At 39.1% G+C, this 25,658-nt stretch overlaps 1 protein-coding gene across 1 annotated transcript in view; it reads left to right on the forward strand.

Annotated features, from left to right (window-relative positions):
* GMDS (GDP-mannose 4,6-dehydratase) overlaps positions 1-25,658 on the forward strand; it is a 189,681-nt gene that overhangs the window by 16,617 nt on the left and 147,406 nt on the right. Inside the window, exons 2-4 of the mRNA XM_032222847.1 lie at positions 2,581-2,625; positions 4,276-4,363; positions 5,666-5,775. Coding sequence (XP_032078738.1) covers positions 2,581-2,625; positions 4,276-4,363; positions 5,666-5,775 — 243 coding nt within the window. The remainder of the gene's footprint in view (positions 1-2,580; positions 2,626-4,275; positions 4,364-5,665; positions 5,776-25,658) is intronic.

A 25,658-nucleotide genomic window follows, 5' to 3' on the forward strand; every position in this document is an offset into this window, starting at 1 on the left:
TGGTCAGAGAATGATATTTAGGAAGGACCCACCATAAGGGATAAGGTCTACCTGAGAGACCGCCTCCTGCCATTTACCTCCCAACGACCAATAAGATCGCACAGATTGGGCCTCCTCCAGGTGCCGTCGGCCAGTCAATGTCGGTTGGCGGGTCCCCAGGGAAGGGCCTTCTCTGTTGCTGCTCCGGCCCTATGGAACGATCTCCCCGTAGAGATCCAGACCCTCACCACTCTTCCGGCCTTCTGTAAAGCCACGAAGACCTGGCTGTTCCGGCAGGCCTGGGGCTGTTGATTAGTATCCAGCCCCACTCCAGCTGTATGCATGTTGTTGATTTTTAATATTTGTATTATCTTAATTTTTTAATATATGTTGTTTTTGCCTGTAAGCCGCCCAGAGTCCCACTGGGAGTGGGCGGCATACAAATGCCAATAAATTGGAAATTGGGATCAAGCAGTTAAAAGTTTATATTTTCATACTTGCAAGATTCTGTTAATAAAGTAGAATCAGTTCATCTGGTAATGTTTCCTGTTTGGTTTAATTGGAGCAATTGATACTAGCAAAGTGTAGCCCATCAACATCAACTCATAGTCAGAAGACCTGATGAAAATTCCTTAATCTCATAATACATGGACAGAGGTAACCATAGTTTCAGTTGGAAAACTGTGCATCCTAAGCCAAATTAAATCTTAAACTACTAGTGAGCTTAACATTCAGTTGTATCAGTCCATCAATGGACACATAGAGATAAAGTATAGTTATATACCATTCAAAAGAAACAATAAAAGTCTAAGAAGAAAAGAGACCAGAACACATTCTCTCCAGTAGTCAATACTCAGATAAACAAGGATTAATCCTAGACAAACAAGAAGAAAAAAAAATATTCCAAGGAAGTATTAAGGAGGAAACCACACATTCACATCAACAATAGCAGGGCAAGTTACTGTATGAGAAAAGGGAGAAAACCCCACATTCACTAGAAGTGATGATGATTACTCAGGACTCCTCCATTCAGCCCTGAAGTATATACATTTTCTTCAATTGCTGTGTTCTTAATCACCCAATCTTTTACTTTTCTCGAGAGATGTTTTGCATGTATCTTAACCAGGGGTGAAATTCAGCAGGTTCTAACAGGATCTGGAGAACCAGTAGTGGAAATTTTGAGTAGTTCGGAGAACCGGCAAATGCCACCTCTGGCTGGCCCCAGAGTGGGGTGGAAATGGCGATTTTGCAATATCCTTCCCCCAGGAGTAGGAAGGAATGGAGATTTTGCAGTATCCTTCCCCTGGAGTGGGGAGAGAATGTGGATTTTGTAGTATCCTTCCACTGGAGTGGGGAGGGAATGGAGATTTTGCAGTTTCCTTCCCCTGGAGTGGGGAGAGAATGTGGATTTTACAGTATCCTTCCACTGGAGTGGAGAGGGAATGTGGATTTTGCAGTATCCTTCCACTGGAGTGGGAGGGAATGGAGATTTTGCAGTATCCTTCCCCTGGAGTGGGGAGGGAACGGAGATTTTACAATATCCTTCCCCTGGAGTGGGGAGGGAATGGAGATTTTAAAGTATCCTTCCCCTGGAGTGGGGAGAGAATGTGGATTTTGCAGTATCCTTCCCCTGCCATGCCCACCAAGCCACGCCCACAGAACCGGTAGTAAAAAAAAATGAATTTCACTACTGATCTTAACTATTTTATCAATAAGGCTTATAGGTTTGTAATTTTCAGGGTTTTCCTTGTCTCATTTTTTTTGTATATGGCAATTATGATAGAGAGTTTCCCTCTTGATGGATGTTGGCTATATACGTAAACAGTCCTTCCAGGAATGGACCATGTGTGTCCTAAAAAGTATTTGAAGTAGGAAATCTTTGGTGGCTTTATTGGGTTTCAGTGACCGAATAATATGTTTTAATTTCTTTTATTGACATTGGTGGCCTAAAACCCCTCCTAAACTGAAGTTAAAATGGGGGTATCGTAGAAACTTACATTTTTTTCAGCATGCCAGATCTGATCTTTCAAAATAAGTTTAAATTAGAACCTTTTGTTGACTTTTCTAGCTCTGGACAAACCCTGAGATCAAACACAGCCCTGATGCGGTTTTCTACACACACACACACACACACACACACACACACACACACACACACACAAACACACACACACACACACACTCCGTCACCTCTCTTTCTGATCTAAACTGATGCTTACAAAAAGTTCATTAAGCTTCTTCGCAAGTCCCTTTCCATACTGCTCCCCCAACAACTGTGAATTGCGAAGCTGTTGTAAAACGTAAAGATCTTCCTTACCTAATACACTTCATTTCTCAACAGGACAAATTAAAAGTGAGCAACAATAGCTGGTCTCAATGAATTAATTGCCTATTGTTCTGCATGCTGAAAAACAAAGGCATGACTAGAAGTATTAAGTTCCTCATTCTTGATTGATCAACATGTCACTGATTGAACTTTCCCTGTTAATTACAAGTTCATTTGTGAATAATAGCGTTCTTAAGATGACCGAAGCTGACAGCTTCCACATAAAGATAAGACGGTCCTAACATTTTCCTAACATTTTCCTATCTTCTCATTAGGATGGCTCATACTTGGCAGAGTTCCTGCTGGAAAAGGGCTATGAGGTGAGTGAGTAGTTCTGCTGACTGACTGCAGACGCATGAAATAATTCGGACAGAGCTTCCTTGCTGTCACTCTCTGGTTATGTTTTCCATTCAGCACGAGATAAGAAATCAAAACCTTTGAAAAGAATGCACAGCACGAGCTGTAATCATGCCAGTGCATTGTGCTGTTTATCATGGAGACTGCCATGGTGGAATCCCTCTGATCCTCAGGGTATATAAGCTGTTTTTCCACACTTCCTGCTTATTCAGATAAACAGCAGCCTGCACACAGCCAGGCTACATTAAATTCACGTTTTTATGGTGCAGGAGGAAAAAAGTTAAACTTATTTTGAGAAGGGATTTTGCAGAGGTGGGAGTTTGGGGCCTTGGAAAAATAAATTGAACGGTACTTCAGCAATTACGAAATGTTAGAAATTTGGCACCGTAACGCTCTACCACAGAATGAAAAGCTGAAAAGTGGTACCTCATTAATGAACTTGATCCCTTTCCATTTAGCTGTCATAACAACGTAATATGCATAATATAACAATTCCCCTATTCTTGAAAATGTTTCTGTCATCGTGGCCAATACAAATAGTTTCATCTTTGTTAACTTCTAACACTATTCAGTATATTTCATAATAGTAAAGCTACTTTTATATTTGTAACTTAGAAATCATGTCTTTTTAACATAAGCAAAAGGAAGAACAAGAGAGCAACTGAAATAAAATCAAGGAAACTACCAGGTACTAAACATAAAATATCTGCTTCACTGGTGGTACTTACACTATAAATGATGTTCTGGAAATAATTTGCTACTGCCTTTGTTTTGTTTTTTTTCCCTTTCTTTCTAGTCCATCTTACAAACCTGGAGTTTCTTTGTGGTCTGTCATCCAGGTTTAATCCCACTTAGTGCTGAGTTTGGCCGGCGTTAGCTAGATATAAATTAAACATTGCTATTGGTTATATCTAGGTAGCAAAAAACTCCCTCTTTTTATTGTTCAAGTAAAACACTGCATAAATAATATCAATATGAACCCATGAAGCGATTAAGTACAAATTTTAGTACACATTTATAATTACATAAGTTATACAAGTTCCATAGGCTAGAGATGTTTGAGAGAAATGTCTGATTATTAAACAAGATAGCAATAGCAATAGCAGTTAGACTTATATACCGCTTCATAGGGCTTTCAGCCCTCTCTAAGCGGTTTACAGAGTCGGCATATCGCCCCTACAATCTGGGTCCTCATTTCACCCACCTCGGAAGGATGGAAGGCTGAGTCAACTCTGAGCCGGTGAGATTTGAACCGCCGAACTGCTGATAGCAGTCAGCTGAAGTGGCCTGCAGTACTGCACTCTCCCCACTGCGCCACCTCGGCTCTCGTTAGATAAAGATAAAGAACATGGAGAAAGTGGGTGCCATTATTTTCATCCAGTTGTTTCCATTAAGTAGCTTTTGCACAGCCATTTGTGAGCTCAGCTTACAAGAGAAAATGTTGGACAGTAGTGTTGTGTCATGGAATCATTGCATCGCCTGGATCTTTTATGGCCCTTCCCTGTTTTTTCTATTTGAATCAGACACTTCTGTATCACGAAACTGATCTCACAACATCTGACATTGTGAAGCTTTGCATCAAAAATACTAACTGTACTTCTGTTAAATTGTAGGTACACGGAATTGTTCGTAGATCTAGCTCTTTTAACACGGGACGGATTGAACATCTCTACAAGAACCCCCAGGCTCACATCGAAGGAAGTAAGTGTGTGTTGAAAGACGAGAGGGAATGCATAGAGGACATATGTGATTTTGTTTTTACTGCTAATGTTTGATTAAGATTTCATCAGACAGGAAATTGATCGCCGAGACTAATTACGTGAATGTCTTTTTTTTAGTCTAGTTTCAATCCTTTTTTTTTAGTATTTGAAAAATAGTTTATAAAATAATTTTGTTAATTTTTGTTCATTTCAACTGGAACAGAAAATGAAATTTTGATATCACCATTAATCCCTTTAAAAAAGCAAAGTAAGAAAACTTTTTAGGATAGCAGCAGGGGTGAAATCCTACCAGTTCGTACCGGTTCATGAGAACCGATAGTGGACAATGGGCCAGGGTTGCCTAACCGGTAGGGACCGCTGGCTGGCCACACCCCTGAACCGGTCCCCTGGTCGCCGCTCGCTCGCCCTGCCCTACCCAGTCTCTGCTTTCCATCGTCCCAGCCTGCTTCCCCTACTCCCTTCCCTGCGGCCCGCATCCCTGTCATACTTGCCTGCCTTCCACACGGCCTTCCCGGTGTCCCTGTGGCCAGCTTGTGAATGCACGCAAGCGGAAGGCTGTGTGGAAGGCAGGCAAGCATGTTGGAGCCGGCTGGCCACGTGGAAGGGGGCCAGCAACCTACTCCCTTCCCCACAGCTCTGCCATGCTTGCCTGCCTCCCCGGCGGTCCCTGTGGCCAGCTTGCAAAAGCAGGCAAGTGGAAGGATGCATGGAAGGCAGGCAAGCATGGCGGGGCCACGCAGAAGGGACCCAGTATCCTACTCCCTTCCCCGCAATCCTGCCATGCTTGCCTGCCTTCCACGCTGCCTTCCCGGCAGTCACCCATGCACGCTTGCCTTCCAAGGTCGGCGTCCAGCCCAACCAAGCCAGGGCGAGCGGCCCTTGGTGGAGATGAAGCTGCTGATCTGGGGCTGAGAGGGCAGCGATGGCAGTGGTGCTCCGGGAGGGCAGGCGTAGGTGAATGTCCCGGGGCTGCTGCCTGCCCTCCGGAGCACCTCTGCCACCGCCCCTCTCAACTCCAGAGCAGCAGCTGCGTCTCCACCAAGGACCGCCCACCGTCAGCCTTACCAATGAGCTGGGTCCTGCGGTTCTTTGACCCCTTTCCTGGGGCTCCCTGCTGACCCATCCGTGCAATCTGCTCTCTGCCCTGAGAAAGCATAAGCCTCTCTGCAGAATAGAATAGACTTTAGACTGCTGGCCTTTCAAGGAATTAGGAAAGTATAAATAGAAATGAATGCAACACACGGCATGAATTTTAACTTTCTTTTTTTTTTTTTACCTGAAGATATGAAACTGCATTATGGTGATTTGACAGATAGTACTTGCTTAGTGAAAATAATCAACGAAGTTAAACCTTCTGAAATTTACAACCTTGGAGCACAGAGTCATGTTAAAGTAAGTAATATTAATAAATCTCTTACAAAATAAATATGTGATTTATCTGTAAGCAACGGTGTAGTATATTTTGTTGATACGGTACTCATTTTGTTAGGTCCCATTTTTAAATTTTACTTTAATATATCTATGAACAAAATTCTGCGAATGTAAAAATACCAAGAAACCTTAAATAATGGTTTAGGTAAACAAAGGTATACCAAACGGGTGTTGGTGTAAGCATGCACATATATGCATGTGTACAAGTACATGTGTTGTGGCCCAGCAGGAGCCGTTGGAGCTGCCACCAGACTCCGACAGCGAGGGGCCCTATGAGTCGGCTCTGGAGGATGTGGAGGACCCTGGACAGGGTTCCGACTCCGAGCAGGGCGCAGAGAGGCTGGTTGGCCACCAGGAGGCGCCTCAGCCTTGGACCAATAGGGAGGAGACAAGGGAGAGTGAGCCGGAAGCCAGTAGTGAGTTGTTCCTGGATGCCACGCCATTGAAGAGCTAATAGGCGTCAGGGACAATTACGCAATTACAGGAGGTAATTGCACTCAGCTGGTGGTCATCAGGCTCCTCTCCAGACTATAAAAAGGCTACTTGGGCACACGCCGCTCTTTGCAGAAGTCAACAGAGAATTGAATGTCGGAGAACTTTGTATGAGCTTGGCAGGCTGAATTGAATGTTTTTCTCCTATTTAAAGGTTTAATTTATCTAGATCATCACAGTGTTAACAGTTGTTTCCAATTTCTATTGTATAAATAATCCCTGTAGTCAGTTACAATACAATAAAACAATTAACTTGGTAAAAAGTTTTAAGCCCAGAGGTAAACATAATCAGTTAAAGGAATGAGAAGAATGATACTCTTACTGTTGTTCAGGGATGATGTTAATGATGACAGTGATGATTTACTATCATTAATTTAGTATTATTGCTTAAATCAGTGTTTTTCAACCTTTTTTGTGCAAAGGCACACTTTTTTCATGAAAAAAATCACGAGGCACACCACCATTAGAAAATGTTAAAAAAAATTAACTCTGTGCCTATATTGACTATAGGCAGGTGTTTTTCCCACGGCACACCTTACACTATGTCACGGCACACTAGTGTGCCGTGGCACAGTGGTTGAAAAACACTGGCTTAAATAATGCTGCCATCAAATCAGTGACTCTTTAATTGAACTTTTGGTGACTTATCCAGAGACGTTTATGTTTGATAAATGTTTTTGCAACTTTCCAGTCAAACCTGTAGTTCTGGTCTTCCAGGGTAGTGTTATGCACAAATATTAATCAGCCCTAATCCTATTTACCTTATTGTTTACCTTTTCTGGACTCAGGAACTGCTTCCTGCTTGTTTGGGTTGATTATTAATGGAAAATCTAGATTTGTTTCATATATTCTGCAAAAGAATTTGGTTTCACATCATTGTTACAATGTACAATCATTGTTTTCTTTAGTATTCACCCAAGAAGAATTAAATTCTTAAATTTAATTAAAGACCCATTAGAATTAAAGACCCATTAGATCTCACAGGGTTGGCCTCCTCCGGGTGCCATCTACCAGCCAATGCCACCAGGCTATTACCTGGGGGAGGGCCTTCTCTGTGGCAGCTCCGGCCCTCTGGAATGAACTCCCCGCAGGGATTCGGACCCTCACCTCTCTCCAGGCCTTCCGAAAAGCTGTCAAAGCCTGGCTTTGCCGGCAGGCCTGGGGGTGATGAGTTCCCTCCCCTCTCGACATGTATGGTTGTGCGACTGTTGCCTATTTTTATTATTTGTATTTCGTTTTTATGTTCCCCTTTTCCCCCTTTTGAATTGTTCGCCGCCCTGAGTCCTCCCGGAGAAGGGCGGCATACAAATAATAAAATTCTATTCTATTCTATTCTATTCTAAATTAATTTTTCCATCCAATATAGAAATAAAAGGTAATGGGTTGAATTCCAGTTCAATGGTTATGTTTGTGCATCAAGCTTTTTCTGTATCTATATCTATATATCATAGCCATACATTCCTTCCAAATGCTATTCCTGATTGTTAGAACATTCAAAAAGGCGATGGCTTTTGGGATGGGATATTGCAGCGCAAAGACGGACATTATTAGTCATGGGATATTCTTGCCAAGTTGAAATCCCTTCCACTCAAACAGGTTTGGATCCAATCCAACATTCTTTTCGCGTGTAAATGTTGGCCTGGACTTATCAGAGCATACAGTTGACACTTCTGTTTGCATGAGGGTTTTGTCTATGTGTCATTTCCAACTGCCCCTTCAACCTATGACCGCATTTGAATGCTGTACTATAGATCAGCTTTCAAATTTTTGACAGGTTATAAGATTTAAGCAAATTTCTGAATGCTCTGTGCAAAACCTTTTACAAAACTCTCTTTAACTGAGTGTCTATATATGTTGTTTGTGCTTTTTGTTCATCTTTGTTTTCTTTTATTCCCATGTAACTGATTTGAATTATTTGAAAGAGTTGAGGAGTGATATGAAATTAAACAAGATAAATTCCCACATCACTACCTCTTCTGTATTTAGCCACAGCATAAGGAATGAAGGTGAAAATATATACTTTTACTGTCTTTTTTGTGCATTTCTGTATGTTTCTATATTTTGCTACATATATACAGTACATCCATAATTGATATTTTTCTGTCACTCAGTAACAGTAATATTTTTCAACCTTGTTGCATTTTGATTTCCTGGAATGTAGGCAATGTTGTACTTTTAAATTTTGTAAAACCTTTGCTAATAAGTGTTTGGATCTGATGTTATTTTCAATATTATGTTTTGTCGCACAGTCAGTCATATATTTGAATTTGGCATTTTTTATTCACCTATCAAGTCCTTCCTAAGGATCTGGCATAGGTAGATGTTGTCGTTTGACGGTATTAAAGATATCAGCATAGGATGTAAGCTGTTCCAAGCAAAGCTGCCTTTTGCAATTGACTGATGGTGATTTTGTCAATGCCCATAGTGTTCAAATGATGCTCCAGATCAGTGGTGGGTTTCAAAAATTGTTGGAACCTGCTCTGTGGGTGTGGCCTCCTTTGTGGGAGTGGCTTGCCACCCATGTGACCGGATGGGAGTGGCTTGCTGCCCATGTGACTGGATATGAAATTATGAATTAGTACTTAGGTTGGTCCAAGTAGCTATTCAGAAACTCTGGCATTGAAGCATGCAAGTCTTAAAGCTGTCAAGTTACAAGATCCTTGCCAGTGGTGGGTTTCAAAATTTTTTGGAACCTCTTCTGTAGGTGTGGCCTGCTTTCCGGGTCCACTGGTGGAACCTCTTCTAACCGGTTCAGTAGATTTGACGAACCGGTTCTACCGAATAGGTGCGAACTGGTAGGAACCCACCTGTGCTCCAGATGTTTTGCAATTGCACTGAAGGTGCCTATGACTATACTATCTTTGCTTGCTTTTTCCACTGTCCTTCCATTTCCATATGCAAGTCTTCGTATTTCATGATTTTTTCCAGTTCCTTCTCTTCTCTACTGCTGTCTCCATGTACTGCAAACTCTACTGTTCAGCCTTTTTTTTCTTCTGTTTCTTATAACAATTGTTGAATCTCGATTGTTATGTGGTGGCACCTACCTGTTTGTTATTATTTCATTTCATTCATTTCATTTATTGAATTTCTAGGCCGGTTCTACCACAAAACCGCGGACGACAAAATCGCGGTCGACGAAAGCACGTATGTGACGTCATCACAGCACGACGGAAAAGATCGAAAAATGTAAAAATAAAGCGAAAACCTTACCCTAACCCCCCCAAACCTAACCCTAAACCTAACCCTTAACCTAACCCTAAACCTAACCCTAAACCTAACCCTAAACCTAACCCTTAACGTAACGAAAAACCTAACGCTAACCCTTAACCTAACGCTAAACGTAACGCTAACGCTCTAACCCTAACCCTTAACCTAACCCTAACCCTAATCCTTAACCTAACCCTTACCTTTATGTGAATCGGCTTGCTGTAATTTAATTTTTATTTCAATTTTTCGATCTTTTTCGTCGCATTGTGATGACGTCACATACGCAATTTCGTCGACCGCGGTTTTGTGGAACGCGGTTTTGACGGGTCACGTCTAGGCCGCACAATCCCGAAGGACTCCGGGCGGCTTACAGAAATGAAAAATATTAAAAAGAATTAAAACAATAAGACACAGCAAAGTTAAAAAGAAGCACAACATACACCCAATCAAAGGGGGGCTGGACCTCAATCCAGAGGTCAACAGCCCCAGGCCTGCCGGAAAAGCCAGGTTTTAATAGCTTTACGGAAGGCCAAGAGAGTGGGTAGGGCCCGGATCTCTGGGGGCAGCTCATTCCATAGGGCCGGAGCGGCAACAGAGAAAGCCCTACTCCGAGGCCTCGCCAGCTGGCATTGTCCCGCTGAAGGCACCTGGAGAAGGCCCATCCTGTGCGATCTTATTGGTCTAAGGGAGGTATGCGGCAGAAGACGGTCTCGCAGGTATCCAGGTCCTAGGCCATGTAGGGCTTTAAAGGTGATAACCAGCAACTTGAATCGTGCTCGGAGACCAATCAGTGCAGCTCGCGGAGGATAGGTGTAGTATGGGTGAACCTTATTATATTTTATAACTCAAATTCCTAAAGTGGTTCACAGTTTATGAGACAATCTGGTGTAGTAGTTAAAGGAATGCCACTAGAGACTAGGAGACTGAATTCCAATCCTGTCAAGTATAAAGGCAGTGGGGTGAGTGGATCAGTCCCTCCCTCTTTAGCCCTCAAAGAAGCAAATGACAAACCACTTCTTAAAATGTTGCCAAGAAAACTGCACATATTTTACCAGGCAGTTGCGAGTTGTAAGCCGCCCTGAGTCCCCCCAGGGAAAAGGGCGGCATATAAATAAACTTTCATAACTCATAACTCAGTTGCCTGGAATCCCGACTGACCTAAAGATACCAAAATCCCCCAAATACAAAAACCAGCCACCTGATAATAGCAATTCAAATAAATCTGAAATTCAGTGCGAGATAATTTTGGAGTTTATTTATATTTTGCGTGAGATTTAACAATTGCACCCGCATTAAATCGTGTTATTTGTCTTCTATGTTTTTGGTGCCTTCATGCAGCTTTCATATATAGTTATTATTTTATAGTGACACTATACATCATTGTCAGATAGTCTAAGCCAGTGGTGGTCCAACCTGGTCCCTACCGCCCACTAGTGGGCGTTCCAGCTTTCACGGTGGGCGGTAGGGGTTTGCTGTAACTCTGCTTTATAAATTTTATAAAGTAAAGTTACTTCCCTACTTTATAAATCACCATTACTGTGGAACCGGTGGGCGGTTAGAAAATGTTACTACTAACAGAGATACAAAAGTGGGCGGTAGGTATAAAAAGGTTGACTACCCCTGGTCTAAGCTTTTACCCAATGTTTTCTTCTCTTTGATGCAATACTGTTTCTACGCTACTGACTAAATAAGTTTTCCCCATCCAGCTAATTTTATGTGAGCTCTGTTAAAAGTAAGGAAAATAAAGTAATAGGATGTTGGTCTGGTTTCCTGTAGGAAACCAACAAAGATAAATCATTCTTGGAATGGGTTTATCGAAGTTCAGGGAACATGGATAAAGTACTTAATAACAAATTCAGAGGGAAATAACTTTTAAAGTAGATAATTATGTTGTACATTATTGTAGAACATGAGCAAAACCACTAGATAAAAGAGAAAGGATATATACTTCACTCAGAGGTGGGTTCCTACCAGTTCGCACCTATTCGGTTTGGTTCATTAACTAACTTGGGGCCAGAAAAATGCCCTTAAGCTTGGAGTTTTCAATTTATAGAATGGAAAGGATGACTATTTGAGGATGAGATAACAGTGAAGGATTAGCATGTTAGATATACAGGTGAAACTTGAAAAATTAGAATATCGTGCAAAAGTTCATTTATTTCAGTAATGCAACTTAAAAGGTGAAACTAATATATGAGATAGACTCATTACATGCAAAGCAAGATAGTTCAAGCTGTGATTTGTCATAGTTGTAATGATTATGACCTACAGCTCATGAAAACCCCAAATCCACCATCTCAGAAAATTAGAATATTGTGAAAAGGTGCAATATTTTAGGCTCAAAGTGTCAGCTAATTAAGCCATAACACCTGCAAAAGGGTTCCTGAGCCTTTAAATGGTCTCTCAGTCTGGTTCAGTAGGAATCACAATCATGGGAAAGACTGCTGACCTGAACAGTTGTGCAGAAAACCATCATTGACACCCTCCATAAGGAGGGAAAGCCTCGAAAGGTAATTGCAAAAGAAGTTGGATGTTCCCAAAGTGCTGTATCAAAGCACATTAATAGAAAGTTATGTGGAAGGGGAAAGTGTGGAAGAAAAAGGTGCACAAGCAGCAGGGATGACCGCAGCCTGGAGAGGATTGTCAGGAAAAGGCCATTCAAAAGTGTTGGGGACTTTCACAAGGAGTGGACTGAGGCTGGAGTGAGTGCATCAAGAGCCACCACACACAGACGGATCCTGGACATGGGCTTCAAATGTCGTATTCCTCTTGTCAAGCCGCTCCTGAACAACAATCAACGTCAGAAGCGTCTTACCTGGGCTAAAGAAAAACAGACCTGGTCTGTTGCTCAGTGGTCCAAAGTCCTCTTTTCTGATGAGAGCAACTTTTGCATCTCATTTGGAAACCAAGGACCCAGAGTATGGAGGAAGGATGGAGAGGCACACACTGGAAGATGCTTGAGGTCCAGTGTACCAGGTACTGAGTACATATGCATGCTTATACTTTTCAGAGGTCCGATAGTGTTCTACGTACAATCCTTGTTTTATTGATTGCATGTAATATTCTAATTTTCTGAGATGGTGGATTTGGGGTTTTCATGAGCTGTAAGCCACAATCATCACAATTATGACAAATCACGGCTTGAACTATCTTGCTTTGCATTTAATGAGTCTATCTCATATATTAGTTTCACCTTTTAAGTTGCATTACTGAAATAAATGAACTTTTGCACCATATTCTAATTTTTCGAGTTTCACCTGTATAACCACGGGTACCGCTGTCATTGTTTTTCCTACTTATAACTAGCATGCTAATCCTATATCAATAACAAACCATTATTGTTTCCAGTCTTATATGATATTTCAATTATTATGCAAGATGCTTGGAAATGTTCTTTTATTTTGAATTCAAACTTTTCTTTATATATTATTTTATTCAGGCAGTGTTTCTGCTCAAGAGTGAATGGGGGGGGGCACAGAAAAAGACAAGACAGTTATTTTTTTACTAATTCTCTCTTCCCACTTTACCCATTGAAAACCTACTTTGGCTGAAAGTGGCAATCAACAAAAATTATCTCTTTCCCTACTTGCTGGGAAGAGCTTCTTGTAAATTTTGGTTCGTTTACAAATTAATAATGAGCATATCTGGATCCAAACCACAGTACTGACAATCTAAGATTATAGTTTTATAAATATTTACTTCAGTGAGAATAACAGCAAAGCAAATAGAAATTGGATGTTGGTGTTAATGAATAAATACCTATTATTTATATGAGATTAATAACTAGGATTTAAAAGTTTAAAATGTGCTTTATTTATGTGGCATGACAGAAGGAGAGAGAAAGGAAGAAATACCTGTATAATTTTTCAAAAAACTCTCCTTCAGGCCTAAAATTTGTTTTACTATAATATAAATACTAAGGGAGCAATGGAGAGGAACACAATGGCTCAATGACTAAAAGGCTGAGCTTGTTGATCAGAAAGGTTGGCAGTTTGGCGGTTCAAATCCCTAGTGCCGCGTAACAGAGTGAGCTCCCGTTACTTTTCCCAGCTTCTGCCAACCTAGCCATTCGAAAGCATGTAAAATGCAAGTAGAAAAATAGGGCCCACTTTGTTGGGAAGGTAACAGTGTTCTATGCGCCTTCGGCATTTAGTCATGCCGGACACATGACCATGGAGACATCTTCGGACAGCGCTGGCTCTTTGGCTTAGCAACGGAGATGAGCACCGCTCTTGTGAGGGGAACATTCACCTTTACCTTTAAGGATGCAATATGCCAGTAAATATGACAAGAATATGTAAATGCTGTCACAAGAACATTTCATCTTCGTCTCACTCATACTGGAGGGCATATTTAAAGACAGAATGCCAGTAGAAATCTTTATATTCTTTGTTTTCATTTGATCCAGGAAAAGTCAAGGTTGAAGGTTGTATTTTTCAAAACAGGGCATTGACAGACACGTTTTCTTTTTGTCAAATAGATGGCAGCAGAGTGTTAAATAATGAACCATTCCGTTCCTTTGACTGTAATGAAAGAAGCATGACAGACAGGAGGCTTCCATCAAGCATAGCCCTGTAGAAGTTGTAGTTATACATTAAATAAGAAAGAATGCTACTATTAATAATGCATAAGAATAGAAGACTAGAAGAACGGAGAAGGTTATGCAATGCTATACATTGTGAATAGTTCCAGGTGGGAATGCCTAATCTTTTAAGGTATGAGATCAACTCATGAAATGTGATGGAAGTTAGCTAAGAATAATATACACATCAAAATAAATAGACAGAGGGGGAAAAATAGAAAGCGTTCACAAGTTTTAAGTGAATTGACTACTGCCTTGAGCTACTACGGCACTAAGCTTGCATATCACTTTAAAGATAAGCTACCAAGAGAAAGGAAATGTCAGTACTCAGATTTGACTGGCATTATTTAAGAGTGAGGCTCAAGAATAAGAATACTATATTATTTTAAGGAAGTATTTCTCACACATAATGTGGAAGCCGTTTTGCAATATATTTTGCTGCAGCTCTTGAAAGCTTGCGCCTTTTAATCAAAGTGGTTAGCCAGGAAAGTTGTTACCAGATTCCTTTTAAGCTTTTGAAACTTGAACAAATATCCTAAAATAATGTTCACTAAATAAAAACATTAAAAGTATACAGATTAGAATTAGGCAAGATATCTTCATGTTGATTTCTAAAATTAGATTTTATAAAAATGCGTTTTACTTTTTGCTGTATCTTATCAATAATTTAGGCAATAATTAACAGTTTCTGTACATTTATGCTACATTTATATTTAGAATATGAATATATATTCCTGCCAGTTCATCAAGGCATAAATAGGAATATTTTTACATTATTTACTTGGATCAGATTAAATGAAAGTTATTAATTTATTCCTGTATTTATTAATTGAGTAGTATTCTCATACTGCCAAACTATATCATTGGCCATTACTTAGCAAAGGTTGAAGTATATTACAGTTATGTGAATATATAATTATATTGCAGTTTATCATATACCTTATTGCATATTTAATACACTATTCAAAATAGATTAGTCATATTTAAACTTGAGCTGTTTGAAACTCCTAATAAAATTACATTTGTTTTTACAATTCTTTATATATAGTAGCAATTATTTTTCCACTGTGAGACTTAGCTATATTTTTTAAAAGATCAGTTTTAATCCTCTTGTGTTTATTAAAGCAAATTATGGTTAGTATGGATTTCTGATCAAATGCTTCCACTATAGAATTAATAAAACTTGATTAATGTTAAGGGAGTGAATAAAAATAAGCTTATTGGGACTTTGAATATCATCAATAGTACATATCACCTTAGCCAAGCAAAAATTAAATTTAAGAAGCGAAGGGATAAAATTATTTAAAGTAATGTAGCAAATGGCTAGCATTTAGCATTTCGTTATGTTTATCAATATGATAGAAGAAATAGATGAAGAAATAGTGGCCATACTCTGAAGATCTGTTCATTCAACTAAGCTGCATTGTCATAATATAGGAAGTGGCAGAAACTGATCCCGATTTAATATTTGCTTTGTTCTGAGCTTTCCCAATTCTTTAGCAGTGTTGTAATTTTCCATTTTCTCTCTTTGATATCCTCACCGTGAACAGTGAATAAGAACAAAAGACGATGTACAGTATTTATAGTAGTAAATGTCAGAAGTGAAATGTGGTAGCCAAATATTGAATTAATGAGAAGCATTGTATTGTAATAAAATACTTGTCTATATCCATGGCTAAAAAACATTTTTTTTTCCAGTAGAAACATGAAATGTTAAGTTCTCATTTGTGTGTTAAAAGAGACAGTGTTTTACTTAAGTTGCATAGTTACTGTCAGAGGGCTACATATTCAAACCGTAATGATATTAGAACCACATAAATGATTAGTGGTTGAAACAAAAATGAAGTTATAGATCTAACGTGTGTGTGTGTGTGTGTGTGTGTGTGTAAATAAATATAAATATAAACATATTAATGTAATATTAATATATTTGATAATTTATTTATATATTTGTATTAATATTTGTAATATTAATACAAATATATAAATAAATAAATATAAAAATCGGCTCAGGCTTATTCCTGCCCAATTTGGACTCTAATCCTAACTTGTTCTTAATTAATTCTTACCAAGTTGTTTAATCAAGCTCAGTTTTTGATGACTAAATGGGCACATTCACGTTGTTTTCACGACAACAGAAAATAAGCAGTTTACTATGGGTGTCTTGTATGTTTTTTTTCCTCTTCCCTGTCTGCTCAATAGCCATAAAAGTTCCTGATGGATTCCTATCTAAGAATTAAACAAGTTTAATTCTGCTTAGCTTTTTAAAGATCAACCAAAACTGGATAAGTGGTGTCACTTTCGGAGCCCAACATTTTTATCAGCTCTCAATCAAAATATCATAATTTATCAAGGATTATTATTTGTTCTTAACAAAATTGTTACAGTGCATTAGATTATACCCAATAGTGTCTCTATCAGTACACTGAATGCCATTGGCAAATCAAATTCCCTTTCCTATTTGCAGTGCCCCAAATTATTGACTGCAGAAACGTAACTGGGCTATGCAGGGATTTGCAGAAGAGAGTAAGTGGGAGAGAAAACTAGCATAGCATAATCAGAAATCACAAGATTGGATTGAGGCCAAGATGTATATAGATTCTCTTGGCTGCTGAAGAGAAAGAATGAAATTAAAGAAATAGGGGTTTTTTTTTTGCTCATGCATCCTGTTTCCTGCCCAAATTTGCTTAGGATCATCTCCTACCCCACAGAGCAGATTTCGAGAGTCGAAGGAAACAGCAGGGTGGGAGGAAATTGGTCTCCTCGAGACACCATCCAGCGCTGTCTTTGGATTCTGCAGTTCCCTTTATAAAAGCTACGTGTGAAATTAGAAAGCACTTCTAAAATTTGGTCTTTTCACAGTAGCGCATTTTATATTTTTGTGGAGCACAGCTTACTTCGTCAGCCGTGTAGAACGGCTAAACTGATATAAGACTGAAATTAAAATGAAGCGGGAGGAAAAAGGGAGGGGAGGTTCTTGTGTGTGACATACATTTAGGCCAACAATTACTCTCCAAAGCATCTTCACATGATTTTTTTTCTTTAATATGATATATGCCATAATCTGCCAGCAGTTGACATCATAACTCAAAACAAAGACAAAGTAATATCAAAGCAATTTTAACTCCCCAAGATGTTGCTTTACAGACTTCAAAGTAGCATTTTGGGAACAAAGAAATTTAACTAGTAGAATCAAATGGGAGATTGCTGAATTTACATATATATCAACAGATCTCAAAATACCCCAATAAAAATAATAGGCTTTTAATACATTATAATAGGGATAAAGTGTCTCATATGGAACCTGCTCTGCTTAACCAGCCTACTCTCCTCCTCCCCCACTCCCCCCACATTATTTTATCCCAATTTAAATCCTATCTCAATCTATCTACCCTGATGGTGTGAGTTCAAATTCAAGAAAGCTTATCAGTTTTAATTAAATGTAACGGGCCCTTAGATTCTGTCTGATTTTTAGCTGCCACACATTAAACTAACTGTATTCCTAAAATATCTAATTTTATCTTTATAGCACAACTACTACCAATATTAAACTTTAAACATTGAGAATTGTGCTACCTTTTATAATCCTTATTAAAAGTTTTCGATTGTAGAGCTATATTGCTGCAAATTTAATCGTTAACCAATTTCAAAAAACTCTTTCTTACAGCAAATGAATAACATAAAGTTACCAGGTATTAAGCCTTAGTATCATGCTACGCCAGTATCTTAACACTTTAATTTTTTTCTTAATTATTTCCACCGGAGAAATAGAAATTCAGAATTGCTTAAATGTTTTCATTGCTATCACTTTCTGATTTAAACCTCCTCCTCCCCCCCCCCTTTTTTTTGCTTAGGTGATAAAAATGAGAAGTACTGTTAAATTATTTTACATTCAAAGGAGTTCGATTAAAACCATCTGTTTCACTGTTTAATCATCAGGCCTGTGATGAAAAATAGGCCAAGCTTCCCCAGGGAACTAGTAGATATATTTAGTTAGGAAAATAATAAAAAGTGAATTGAGAAAATACGCAGTTATCAAAAGTGAGTGATCTATAACAAGCTTTCCTTTGCTTCTGGATATGCTGGAACACACTACCTATAAATCCTTACAGTGTCAAGTTAAAACATTTTATTTCATGGTTCAATAGAAATATTTTTGAAAACCCAATTATTTGATTTCAATTTGGATTAAAATGGGGGAGGGGGATCACCAAGAGAAATTGTCTCCCTCTTCAGCCTATTATACAATGGAAGAAATTAAAGGCATTCATCAATTTTGTGAGCTTTGTGATTGCTGTGATCGAACATTTGTTGCTTCTTAATAGACTGAAATACAAATAAAGCTTGTAGCTTCTTATGCAACAGATTATTTTTATTATTTTGTAAGCTACAAAATCACAGAATTTTCAATTACTTATTTCTTTCTAAATCTAAACTAAGTAACTTGTTTTTTTAAAAATGAGCCTGGGTGCAAAGCTATACATTAAAATTGATTTTTTTTAATCCGAATTTGTTCGTTTGTTTTATGTGGAATAGTAAGATTTCTTAATATCTTGGCTATGATTTTGCTAATTCAACACCAATAATAATAATAATCTTTAAATTGGATTTTGAAGTCTAGATTCAAACTCAAATATACTTTTTGTGTTATTTGATTGAAAACTAAGACTAATTGAGATTAATCCAACTCTAACTGTAAAACAATATTTAAAAGGGGGGGGGGGAGAGGATAAGAAGAGATAGCCTGAGAGAAGTGTGAGCCACTGCTCCTTCCTAAACCAGAGAGGGGGTGATTGGTCCATGGTTACCGAGCTGATTGTGTACCCAGATTAAAATATTATGGGGGTTCCAAATGCAGATTGATAAAAGTCTTGGCTCATATAACACATCATATTTAACTGTGATTGAAAAAAAGAAAGTTTTGATAATTGATCTCTCTCTCTCTCTCTCTCTCTCTCTCTCTCTCTCTCTCTCTCTCTCTCTCTCTCTCTCTCCCTCCCTCTCTCCCTCCCTCCCTCCCTCCCTCCCTCTCTCTCTCTCAGTAAAAGACAAGTAGAAGAAGATTAATTGAGAAAAAGTGGATTGTCTATTATTATAATCTATTACATCTTATAAAGATGGATGAAAAAGAGAATCAGAGCAAATGAAAACTAGTATTTCTGTAATAGTTAACCTATGTTTTTTCCTGATTTGAGCATTTAGGATTAGGCAAAATTGTAGTAGGTGCAATTAATAGCTACAAAGGATGATGACGTGTAGTGCTGGAACCAATACAAAAAGTAGTGGCCATCTTGAGATCAGGTTTTGGGAAATGTGAATGGGAGCATGAGACAGTGACTTGAGAGAATACTGGCAACGTAGAGGAAATACTTTTTGTGAGACAAGAGGAGTATCAGATATAGGTAAGCCTAAATTTATTGTTCTCCCAAGCACATGTGAACAGTGACTGAAAATCTTAAGAGTGAATTCTTTAATATTGGTCGAAGAGGTGTTTATTGATTAATTATAGCCAATTTATAGCCTATGTATCTTGGGAAGATTATGATTATTAATAATCATAAAGTAATATTTTTAAATTTTGGAGTTAGCAGCAGCAGCGAGTAGTCTAGTATTTTTTTACAAAGGGGGGTAGGAAATGGCTATGTTGTATTTGGTAAGTTCCAAATCCGAAAGTAACAAGACAAATCTTTAGTTGACCACCAAACTCAGACAATGTTGGCATCCAATTTGCTCCCGATCCAGAGAAGCAGGGTAGTGACAGAGTAACACTTAATCTGAGTGAAAAAGATGAACATGAGAAAATGCCAAGGCTGTCTATGTGTTCCTTAGAAGGGAATGCAACACTGTCTATGTGTTCCTTAGAAGGGAATGCAACATCATCTATTATTTGTGGCTTGTGGCTTATAGTTCCGGGATTAAGATTTCATAATTCTCTCACCTATGTGTCACAAACCACAAATCACTATCTTATAATAAATCATTCAGTTCACTGGCTCTACTCCCAACTTGTTCCAGCATCCTTATATTAGTGTGACACTGGCATTCCTTCATCGAATGACGGTGTCAATTCTATATTGGAAACATCCAGTTCCAGATCCCCCAATTATCTTGTTCAGTGGTAACCAACATACATATGACAAGGCTTATGGATGGGTATGTAATGTCCCACAGTTATCTACGCATTAATAATGATCTAGGACCTTTCCTTACATAATTGGTGTTTTCTTTCATACTTTTGGATTTCTAATTTCTGTTTCCGTTAGTTGGCAATTGCTAAAACCAATCCCACGTGAAAAAGTATTCAAAGCCTTCTTGATTTTAATTGTCAATTTATTTATTCCTGCACGTTGTAATATTTATTCATTTACATATCTCTGTTTTTCCACTGTTGTGCAAACACAATCCCAGCAGCTGCTAACATGTGTAAAATTAAATATATATTATACTCCCTTTCAAATAGCCAACAAAATGTTTCTGGTTTTAATTCCATATCTTGCTTTACGATTGCTTCTAACCACTAACTTCTGAATAGCTACTTGGACCGACCTAAGTATTAATTCATAATTTCATATCCGGTCACATGAGGGGGGCAAGCCACTCCCATCCGGTCACATGGGCAGCAAACCACTCCCATCTGATCACGTGGGTGGCAAGCCACTCCCAAAAAGGAGGCCACACCCACAGAGTAGGTTCCAACAATTTTTGAAACTCACCACTGATGGATCCCTATGGGGTCTCATAGATTAACAACAGTGGCAGTGGAACTTTAAAAAAAATAGCCATCTTCTGAAATATACACTCAAATAAGAGTGAAGCTATTGAAAAATAGTACTTCATACCTTTGTCTCAACAGTGGGATACCATAATTCATGATATTACAAACTCTTCAGTATTCTGTCTCTTGACCCAACATCAGCATCAATCACAAACTTGATGCCAGATAGCTGGATTTTCTTACAAGGACGATAGATTTCCTATTGACTTTCTATGGGAAGTAAATATTTTGCTTTTCCAGTATAGTTTTATGCTGAATCAGATCTAGACAGAGGGATCTGGGTGAGTTAACCCTCACCTGATCTATCTGGCTAGGTCTTGATAACGTACATGAGGTTGGTCTCTCATCCACAGTCAAATAAGAATAGAGATGAATTTAAATATACTATATGTAATAATGCATGGAACTCTATAGAATTAATAAGAATAGGCACTTTTAAATTAGAGAATGATGAAGTAAATTGGTTTGATATATAATAAATATGTTTATTATGATTGAGTTGATTCAATGATTATTACTCAAAGATTGAATACCAACACTTGCACCATCAATGAACTGGCTGGAATTCAGTAGGTTTCATTACTGCTCACATTCAACTGAAAAGCAGAGATAGCAAGAAAGGTAGGGATTTTTTTTTCCACAGCTAAATCCCAAGATAGATAGCTAAATCCTGGGATGGTAATGAACATAGTAATGTTAGCTTAAGGAAGGAAGCAATTGAAGAAGTTGAGAAGCGCTCTTCCCTTTTTCGCCCATTTTCTGACCCATATTCTGGTAATTTACTATATAAATAACTGATGTTATAAAGTACTACATTTCTAATGTATTTCCATCCTTTGGTGATAGTAGTCACAATTTGTGTACTTTTTATGGAAGTGACTTGCAGGGAATTTCACAGGAACCAACTAAACCCATTTAATTTTTTCTTTATATCTAGTATATGGATTGAAGAATCTTCTTATTTCTAAATAGCATGAAAGAATCACACTGTATTTGTTGGTACATGCATACCTATCCATCATGTTCTATTTCAGGATAAACCATGTTACAAAAACACTCAGAAGAAATAAGAAATAGCAACAGAAAAAAGCTAGAGGCATAAGAAGAGGGAAGGAAAATGGTTAAATCTGGTTTACATTAACCTGGTTTGCTGTATTCTTGTGCATGTCGATCCTTTGAAGAGCCATGGTGGCACAGTGGTTAGAATGCAGTATTACGGGCTAATTCTGCTGACTGCCAACAGTTCGATTCTGACTGATTCAAGGTTGACTCAGCCTTCCATCCTTTTGAGGTTGGTAAAATGAAGACCTAGATTGTTGGGGGCAATATCCTGATTCTGTAAACCATTTAGCGAGGGCCGTAAAGCACTGTGAAGCAGTATTAAGTCTAAGTGCCATTGCTAGCAAATCATAGATGTTTTCACCATATCCATGCATGCATTTCCTTTTGTTCTTTAAACTTCTCTCTCTTTTTGAATACCTCATCAATTCCATCCAACCATAACTTTCTTGAACTTCTTCTTCCTCTTAATCCTCTTTTTTTCGTGCACTTGTTTTAAAAATTTAGCAATTTAGCAATTTAATAAATTTGTATGCCGCCCAATCCCGTAGGACTCACGGCGGCTTACAGAGACAAGATAAAAGTAAAATTTAAAAAATAAAGAGAAATACAATTTAAAAAACAACACAACATACATTCCGTTTAAGTGGGGCTGGACGTTGTTCAACAGCCCCAGGCCTGCCGGAACAGCCAGGTTTTAGTGGCTTTTCGGAAGGCCGAGTGAGTGGGAAGGGTCCGGATCTCTAGGGGTAGATCGTTCCACAGGGCTGGAGCAGCTACAGAGAAGGCCCTCCCCCAAGGGCCGCCAGCCGGCATTGTCCGGTTGACAGCACCCAGAGAAGGCCCAACCTGTGAGATCTTATTGGTCATTGGGAGGTATGTGGCAGGAGGCGGTCTCTCAGATATCCAGTTGTCATTCATTTTCTTAATGGGACCAAGCCACTTCTATGTACTTTAATGTCCTTTTTTTTGTACTGACTCATTCCTGCATTCAAGCCACATTCATTCATCACTTTTCATTCTTGACCTATGCCTTCTTGTTTTACCAAATGCCATTGAGTAACCTATTTCCATTGTATTCAGTCAATGTTTTAAGTTTTGCTTGACATTCCTAGTTCCCATTTCAATATAACAAAGTGGGCAGAAACCAAACCGTTCACTTCTTTCCCATACATTTTCATTCTTGCAACTGACCCAGAGCCTACCTATCAACATTTTAATATCTTACAAATCGTATACTATACCTACTATATTTTCACATCTCTAGAACTATCAAGGTATACAGTTTTATCTCATTGCTCTGGTTTTAGCTATTTATCATAGAATAAGCATAACAAATTTTAAGTTTCTGGAATTTTATGAGTTAGTTGAGAGACAGTTGAACTACAATGCCTCAATCATCTGTTCTGCAGTTAGGGGTGTGGTGCAGTGGTGGCAGAGAATCTGGCAAAACTGGTTCTTAAATATTTACCAGCACACCACTTGTGTTAACCTTAGTTCATTGACTTACAAGATAGTATTTAGAGATCTTGCACAAAATGTCATTAGTATGTTCAAGGTAAAACTGGGCTTTAAATTATGCTTTTAGGGTACTAGCATAATATGGCAAAATGTCCGAAGACTGACTGATACTCTTTTGACCATTTATAGGGAATGCTACACGTGATATAGCAATAGCAATAGCAATAGCAGTTAGACTTATATACTGTTTCATAGGGCTTTCAGCCCTCTCTAAGCGGTTTACAGAGTCAGCATATCGCCCCCACAATCTGGGTCCTCATTTCACCCACCTCGGAAGGATGGAAGGCTGAGTCGACCTTGAGCCAGTGAGATTTGAACCGCTGAACTGCAGATAGCAGTCAGCTGAAGTGGCCTGCAGTACTGCACCCTAACTACTAGTTACTTTTTTTTATAGCATATGAGCACAAAATATTTTATTTCTGCTTAAAAATAGCAATGTAACTATTTTATATATGTATGCATGCAGTATTTAGAACAGGGGTATCAAACTCAAGGCCCGGTGGCCGGATCTGGGCGAAGGACTGACCCGCGGTGCCTCTGCCAGTGGAAGCAGAGCTTGTGAGGGCCATGGCTCTTGAGTTCTGTTTTCGTTGGCAGAGGTCAGGTGAAAACTGCTCGATTATTTTAGTATTTTTGTTAGTGTTCCTGATTCTGTGTGTATGTATGAAGGAAATTATATATTTTTTGTATGCAGAAGACAAAAATATCCCTCTAAAATGGTTCACTGTAACATTTATAATCCTGTGCCGGTGAGTAGATTTTTTTTAACTGTCCCAGATATATTTGTATTTCAAAGAGGATGTTTTGTATAACTTGCATATAACTATGCATTAAAATGATAAATATTGCTTTGATAGAATTTTGATAATTCTGCAGAATACTGCTTTATTTGTAAATAAATGGAATGCAAGCAAATCAGTAGCTGGTTTGTTCCATTTATGGAGACACAATTTGTGAGAATGGAGTTCTTTATGAACTCTTAAAAAGAAATTGTTTTAAAATAAAATATGAAACAGTTGTTCTGTGGCGTTTCATTTCAAAAATCTTTTTAGTACATCTTGCAAAGTGGAAGTCAGACAATCAGCATATACTGTATATGTATATACAGTATACAGCTCGCAACTTGGGAGTCCTCCTGGACCCACAGCTGACTTTTGACTACCATCTTTCAGCTGTGACCAGGGGGGCATTTGCCCAGGTTCGCCTGGTGCGCCAGTTGCGGCCCTACCTGAATCGGGAGGCCCTCACAACAATCACTCGAGCCCTTGTGATCTCTAGGCTGGAATACTGCAATGTGCTCTACATGGGGCTGCCCTTGAAGAGTATCCGGAGACTTCAGCTAGTCCAGAATGCGGCCGCGCGAGTGATTGTGGGCGCACCACGGTTCGCCCACATAACACCGATCCTCCGTGAGCTGCACTGGCTACCTGTCGATCTCCGGGTACACTTCAAGGTCCTACTCACCGCCTATAAAGCGCTCCATGGTAGTGGATCTGGCTATTTGAGAGACCGCCTTCTGCCAATCACCTCCCTGCGTCCCATCAGATCGCATAGAGTTGGCCTCCTCCGTATTCCATCCGCCAGTCAGTGCCGACTGGCGACTACTCGGAGGAGAGCCTTCTCTGTTGCGGCTCCGACGCTATGGAACAATCTCCCCGTGGAGATTCGTACCCTCACCACCGTCCAGGCCTTCCGCACAGCCCTCAAGAACTGGCTAGCCCGTCAGGCCTGGGGATAAGTCTACTTTCGCCCCTCCCGAATGCTGAGTGAATGTTGTGTTTTACTGTTTAATTTACTTTTGTTCACATCTTTTTTGTATTTGTCCTTCACTCCCTTTCCCCTTTGATTGTAAGCCGCCCTGAGTCCCCTCAGGGAAAAGGGCGGCCTATAAATGTGCAATAAATACAAATACAAAATACAAATACTGTATATGGTGTACATAATTTCAACACCAAGATTGCTGTGGAAGTTTGTTTAATCATCACATTTCTGACATGTGTCTTTCCATCAGAATTTGGATCACAAGAAAGTTATTTCTCTTGTTCCAGCAAAAGCCACGTTTTCATAGTGATTATTGTGTCAGTCTTCCACTAAAATCCAAATGTTTGATCTGATAACTATTCATGCCTTTAAAAGCAAATGGTCAGCCATGCCTGAAGCACAAAAGGTGACAGTCAATTTTCAGGCCAGAGCCAGAAAAATCAATTT

This window comes from Thamnophis elegans, chromosome 8, assembly GCF_009769535.1.
Source record: "Thamnophis elegans isolate rThaEle1 chromosome 8, rThaEle1.pri, whole genome shotgun sequence".
Taxonomy (NCBI): domain Eukaryota; kingdom Metazoa; phylum Chordata; class Lepidosauria; order Squamata; family Colubridae; genus Thamnophis; species Thamnophis elegans.